This window comes from Mandrillus leucophaeus, unplaced genomic scaffold (genome assembly GCF_000951045.1).
Source record: "Mandrillus leucophaeus isolate KB7577 unplaced genomic scaffold, Mleu.le_1.0 Scaffold6, whole genome shotgun sequence".
Lineage (NCBI taxonomy): Eukaryota > Metazoa > Chordata > Mammalia > Primates > Cercopithecidae > Mandrillus > Mandrillus leucophaeus.
Window position 1 is genome coordinate 1,009,776 of NW_012106474.1, and position 6,971 is coordinate 1,016,746.

The following is a 6,971-nucleotide window of genomic DNA, read 5'->3' on the forward strand; positions in this document are numbered from 1 at the left end:
ATTAAGGAAGGATATCAATAAGGATGATTTTTAATAGTCTGAGCAGAGCATTGGGAACTTGAACTGGCAGGAGCTGTGGAAATCAAAAAGGAAGACTAAAGCTAACACATCGAGAGCCTGCTGTGTGCAGGGTTCTGTGAGATGCTTTAATAACTTCCATTCCCATCACATGTTAGGAGACTGAGACTCAGATTCTAACTTGCTCAGAGTTACACAACTACTAAATGACGGAATTCCAAATCAGACTCTTTGCTTTTTTTTTTTGAGATTGAGTTTTGCTCTTGTCACCCAGGCTGGAGTGTAATGGTGCAGTCTCAGCTCACTGCAACCTCTGCCTCCCGTGTTCAAACAATTCTTCTACCTGAGCCTCCTGAGTAGCTGGGATTACAAACGCCCATGACCACGCCTGGCTGATTTTGTATTTTTAGTAGAGACGGGGTTTCACTGTGTTGGCCAGGCTGGTCTCGAACTCCCGACCTCAGGTGATCTGCCCACCTCAGCCTCCCAAAGTGCCGGGACGACAGGCATGAGCCACAGAGCCCGTCCTTTTCTTAAATTCATTTTGAAATGGAATTTTGTTCATCACCCAGGCTGGAGTGCAGTGGCGTGATCTCTGCTCACTGCAACCTCCGTCTCACGGGTACAAGTGATTCTCCTGCCTCAGCCTCCTGAATAGCTGGGATCACAGGCACGTGCCACCTCGCCTGGCTAATTTTTGTATTTTCAGTTGAGATGGGATTTCACCATGTTTGCCAGGTTGATCTTGAACTCCTGACCTCAGGCGATCCACCTGCCTTGATCTCCCAAAGTGCTAGTATTACAGATGTAAGCCACTGTGCCCGGTCCAAATCAGACTTCTTTAATGCTGAAGGCTGCACTTTCCCACTGCATAGCACTGCTTACCAATCTAAATAGATTTCACAACTGATTTGGTAGCCCGACCCTTGATGTCAAACTGTTCTTGCTTCTACTACTTCTATCCTGGGAGAAGTATAAAGCTCATTTGCTTTTGTTCTTTTACAAGTAAAGCTTACAAGTGATAATATCTGTGTTTTGACATTTTAGTTTGTGCTAAAGATGCTGTGAACAATACTAGTAACACTTCACAATTTATTCTAAATCTCACACCAGGTTCTGCGGCATGAGGAATTTGAAGAAGGCTGCAAAGCCGCCTGCAATGGGTATGATACCTTGTTTCTTAAAATCTTCTTTAGGCTCTGACTACACCGGGATAACAGAAGACAGTTTCTCAAAGTGAGTATAAAGCAGTGGAATTAATTCAGGAGGCAGTAAATTGCAGAGGCGACTTCAGGAATGTCGGGAACACATACTCTGTTTTCTCTGCACTCTCATACAACACTTGTGGCACGTGAAGCAGTTCTCCAGATCTCCAATACCAGCCGGCTGTCCTGTTATTTAATCCGATTCTGACTCTACCTGGAGTTAATGTCAGATCCCACAAGTTAAGGGCTGAGTCCCAGAAGATTTCCGCCACGTCAAGTGCCGGTCACAGTCTGGACCTCCAGGATTTCTGATGACCAGCTACAAGTCAGGGCTTTCCGCTCCTGCTTCCTCAGGTTTGATAATCTACTGCAGTGGCCCGTGGAACGAAGGGAAACGCTGGAAACACTTGCATTTACTGGTTTATTATAAAGGGTACGAGTTAGAAACGGCTGGACAGAAGAGATACATAGGGCAGGGCATGGGGAGTGGCAGCAGAACTTCCATGCTGTTCTGGGGCAGGTTCCAATCCAGCACCTGCATGCGTTCAGCATCCCAGAAGCTCATCAAGTCTCGTTGTTCAAGCCTAATAGAGCCCAGTCTCCATCCCTTTCCTTCCCAGAGGTTGGTGGGTGGGACTGAAAGTTCCAGTCCTCTAATCATTTGTCTTTCTGGTGACCAGCCCCATCCTGAGTCTATGTAGAGGCCCCACTCCAAGTCTCCTCACTAGCATAAACTCGGGTGTGACCGACAGGGGCTTATTGTGAATAACAACAGATGTTCCCATCAGGAAATTCCAGAGGAACAGGGGACAGTGACCAGATATGTTGCATATTATGCCACAAATGCAAATAAATAATAACAAAAGATGTTCCCGTCAGGAAATTCCAGAGGAACAGGGGACAGTGACCAGATATGTTGCATATTATGCCACAAATGCAAATACATGCTCTGGATGAAGCAGCAGCTTCTAATGTCTTTGTTTTTTTTGAGACAGTCTTACTCCGTCACCCAGGTGAGAGTACAGGGTCATTATCCTGGCTCACTGCAACCTCTGTCTCCCGGGTTCAAGCAGTTCTCCTCCCTCAGCCTCCTTAGTACGTGGGACTGCAGGCACGTGCCACTATACCCAGCTAATTTTTGTATTTTTAGTAGAGACGGGGTTTCACCATGTTGGCCAGGCTGCTCTTGAACTCCTGACCTCAGGTGATCCTCCTGCCTCGGCCTCCCAAAGTGCTGGGATTACAGGCCTGAGCCACTGCGCCTGGCCATCTCTTAATCTTAGTACCATGACAAGTTGGAACAGTCCAAGTCCATACTTGTTGATTGATAGTCAAGGAAATAACAGGTCAGTTGGAGAACCGTCTTTAGGATTCTGTTCCTTGCTTTACAGAAAAGATGAACAAATCTTTCCTTCAAGTAGATGCTGAATAGATAGTCTTAGGAGCTTGTAGTAGGGTCCCATGAGCACTACCCACAGCTGCTTTCTGCACCATCTGAAGTCATCTCATCCTTAAGAGAACTTTTAGGACCAGACAGGACTGCTCGTTTCTCTGTGCCCAGTAGTTCTCTGGGGGTGGCCTGAGGCCGATTTGTCTATGGTCACTGAGTTCATTTACTTTTATTTTCTAGGCCTTATGATGGGAAATGGAGTAAAACAATGGTGGGATTTGGGCCTGAGGACGATCATTTTGTTGCAGAACTGACTTACAATTACGGCATCGGCGACTACAAGCTTGGCAATGACTTCGTGGTAAATACTGTTTTTTCTAGCGGATTTTTGGCTGGGGGTAGGTAGCTGGTTGTAAGTTTGAGTAGGGTGTTGAGGGTGTGTGTGAGTGAAGAGATAACATTTGAGCAGAGGCTCAAAAGAGGTCAAGGAGTTAGCCATGTGGGTATCTGGGGACGAGCATTCCAGGCAGAGAATAGCCTGTGCAGGAGCCCTCAGGTAACATCTGGAGTGTTCAAGGAGGTGTAAGGAAGCCAGTGTGGCTGGAACAGAGAATGAGAGGGAACGTGGTAAGAATGGGGTCAGCAGTGCCATGGGGTAAGACTGTAGGGGGCCTCCTAGACCATAAGTCATCCGAGAGAAATGAGCCATTGGAGGACTTTGAGCAAAGGGAAAACAAGGCTGGCTGCTGTCTGGGGGTGGAGTGTAGGATGCGTTTTGGAAAGTTTACTTTGGCTGCGGAGTGGATAATGGATTTACAAGACTGGAGGCAGAGAGGCCATTATAATAATCGAAGCTAGAAACAAGGCTGGTCTTATCAGAAAGCATAGGTGTCCATTTCTAGACACTTTGATTAAATGTAAGGAAACCTTGATAGTTTGCTTATTTTTGTTTTGTTTGTTTGTTTGTTAAAAAAGCAAGAACAGTTCACCTTAAATAGGTAGCTAGCTGGCAGACCCAGGTAGCATCAAGATTTCTCTGGCTAGATCTTTAGAATTAGAAGAGGTTATCTTTGGTGTTAAATGAATCCGACTTCACTGGCATTTCAATTTCTGTCTTATTATTCATGAAGAGCTGAATGTTTGTGGGATAAAACATTGAAAACCTGTTTTTAAATCACTAGAATAAAATGTTGGATGCCAGTTAATCTTAGGTGATTCTACCTAAAGGCAGTAGGCAGTAGGGGTTGGGCTCATTGTCTTGTTCTGTAAAATATCTGCTGTGATCATGTACTTGGATGTACTGTGGTTTGTTTTAGGGAATCACGCTCGCTTCTAGCCAGGCTGTCAGCAACGCCAGGAAGCTGGAGTGGCCCCTGACGGAAGTCGCAGAAGGTGTTTTTGAAACCGAGGCCCCAGGAGGATATAAGTTCTATTTGCAGAATCGCAGTCTGCCTCAGTCAGGTAATTTTACCAGAACCAGAAAAAGCCTCTGTCTAAAGGCATCTCTGAGGAAAGGAGAGTGAGGGCCGCCTGTCTTTTTCCTGTGTTCACGTGACGTGTCTTCCCCAGCCAATGCTTTTACCTGTTACCGGAGAAATTATATTCTCATATCAGAACTTTAATACATAGCAAGAGGGGATCTAGACTGGTTCTGTTCTACTGGTAATTTATTGATTTGTGAGTCTTTCATCTGTAGATAACAGAAAACCCAACTACATTGAACAGTTATGGAATGTTTTAGCTCACAGAGCAGGCGTTCTATAGTTGGGGAAGATTTCAAGGTTAGATGATTCGCCAGCTCGCCACATTTTTCTCTTTCTACTTTCTGTTGTTCTCTGCAGATGCCTCTCCTAGAGCTGGTCCCCTCAAGGTTGCAGGCTGTCTCTTATACACATCTAGATGTGTATAAGAGACAGGACGGGGTTTCACTGTGTTGGCCAGGATACTCTCAATCTCCTGACCTCGTGATCCACCCGCCTCAGCCTCCCAAAGTGCTGGGATTACAGGCATGAGCCACCACGCCTGGCTTGCTTTCTTTTTAAGAGCAGAAGAAAAACTTTCCTAGAATCTTCCAGCAAACTTCCTGGTCAGATCTGATATACTATGCCTGCTCCCAAACCAATCACTGGCAAGAGAAATAGGATCATCCCCAAACCATTTAGCCTCTGGAGCCGAGGTCCCAAACTTTAGGGTCGGTACTCGGCAAGGGATGGCGTGGAAGTGAGGAGCCCCCTCGCTGACTGCCACACAGAACAAGAAGGAAACTTTGCAGGGTTTGTTTTGTTGGCTGCAGAGACAGCCTCATCAGTGTTTCATTTTGTATTTAATGCCTGCAAATTCACCTACCTGCCCTGCCAAAACAAAAGCAAAAACGGGGAAAACGCTGGTGAATGGCAAAGGCACTTGTGCCCACTGTCTCACTTGGTGAACGTATGACCGCAAGTGGGCCTTAGAAAGGAGTCCTGGAAATTCTTCTTCCACTGGTCGGCCTCCTGTCCCCGGTGCCCCCGTGCTGAGTCTGCGTAGGATGTTGAATGCTCCTTGTTTATCGTCTGGTGCTCAGCAAAAGAAAGATCAGCCCGTCCAGTGTGGGCGGCTAGACTTGGCTGCGTGGGACCTGTGGAGAGATGGTATTTCTCTGCTTCACTGGTGATTTAAAGGGTGTTTATGGTGTTTTTTTGTTGATAGGTGATTGATCCTTTGCTGACTTTAAAACTTAACTCTTGCAACTGGCTCCACCATCCATTTTTTTTCTCCAGCCTTAGTGATATGTCAGTACTTAAAATAATAGAGAGCTCCACGGTGCTAAGATGCTTTTGTCCTTTGGAATGGAAATCCCTTTGGGCGTTTCTGGTTGGTTGTGGTCAGACCTTCTGTCTGGCTGGCATTCATCTTTCCTCTGAATTACTTCTGTGCAGCTTCATCCACTTGTTAACTTCCTGTCCTGTGTCCCTTCAGGCTCCAAGTCAACTGGGACTTGTTGATTTTGAAGTAAATGGAAAGGAGAAAAATGGAGCCTGCCAGGCGGAGGCGCTTGTGAGAAACAGCGTCTTAGTCACAGTATTGCTGTTATAACAAACAGGACTAAGGAAGTGAAAAACGAAAGAAAAATGTAATGAATGTATCGTAGTCAGATGGAGACGTGGAACAGCTCTTTAGAAAGTCACTTTAAATGTGAAAAGTTTCCAATAACAGTAGGTGTTTCAATATGACTTTTATTCTTTTTACAAAATAATCAAGTTTCTTCTTTCAACAAGCAGATAAGCCGGAAAAACACACACCCATATATCCAGAGAGAACCACTGCTGACGTTTTAGAGTATATCTTTCCAATCTTTCGTCAAAAATACATATATATAATTAAGTGTATACATTTCTTCATATCCTTTTATAGGAATTCCATTGTATTATTACATTGTAGGAAGATAAACCATTCTCTGTTGTTGGATATTTATGTCGTTCCTAGTGTTTTGTTGTTCTAAGCAACACTGATGAATGTCTTTGGGGTAAAAGCCCGTCATACATCCACAATTACCTTTTGAGTGGCTGAAAATTGACTTGTTCTTTCAAAAGCAATGAATATTTTTTAAAGCTCTTGGTACAGTCTGTCAAATTATTGCCCAGAAATGTACTAATTTACACTTTACTAGTATTATAAGATTGTGATTTTCCCCTCTACACTAATAGAGTTAACACTGCCAACTTTTAACGTTATTTGTACATTAGATAACAAAAGATTTTATGTGAATTCTAATTTCTTTGTTTTTTAGGGGGGTCAGATTGAATATTTTTTCATATGTTAATTGACCATTCTAATTCCTTCTTCTGTGGATTATTGCTTTGTGCCTTTTGCCTATTTTTCTAGCATGTTCATTCTTTTCCTATTAATATTTACAGGTGATTTACATATTAAGGACTTTTTGTCCAATCTATTGCAGTGTTTCCCCCTACTGTGTTGTATACTCTGGTTTTGATTGTAATTCTTTTTTTTGTTTGTTGTCTAGTTTTCCATTTTGTGTAATTTGCATAGCAGAATTTTTTTCTTCATAGTTTTTCTATCTTTGGTGTCAGGTTTAAAGAAAAATCTTCCTCTACTCAAAATTGTATAAATAATCGTCTATATCTAGTATTTTCATGATTTCATTTTTTAAACTTATTTTTTTAACCCATCAGGAATGTATTTTGTCATTTATTTCAAAGATGTAAGTTTTTCTTACCAAATGATTGGCCAGTCTTCTTAGTGCCATCCATTGAATAATTAGGATTTTCATACTGTCTTTTTTTTTGTTTTTGGAGACAGGATCTCACTCTGTCGCCCAGGCTGGAGTGCAGTAGTGCAGTCTTGGCTCACTGCAGCCT

General features: G+C 43.5%; 1 protein-coding gene across 1 annotated transcript in view; it reads left to right on the plus strand.

The window, feature by feature from the left end:
* Nucleotides 1–6,971, plus strand: part of GLOD4 (glyoxalase domain containing 4) — a 19,663-nt gene that overhangs the window by 2,400 nt on the left and 10,292 nt on the right. The window contains exons 2-5 of the mRNA XM_011999651.1: nucleotides 1,132–1,181; nucleotides 2,854–2,974; nucleotides 3,930–4,104; nucleotides 4,258–4,290. Of these exons, the coding sequence (XP_011855041.1) occupies nucleotides 1,132–1,181; nucleotides 2,854–2,974; nucleotides 3,930–4,104; nucleotides 4,258–4,290 (379 nt within the window). The remainder of the gene's footprint in view (nucleotides 1–1,131; nucleotides 1,182–2,853; nucleotides 2,975–3,929; nucleotides 4,105–4,257; nucleotides 4,291–6,971) is intronic.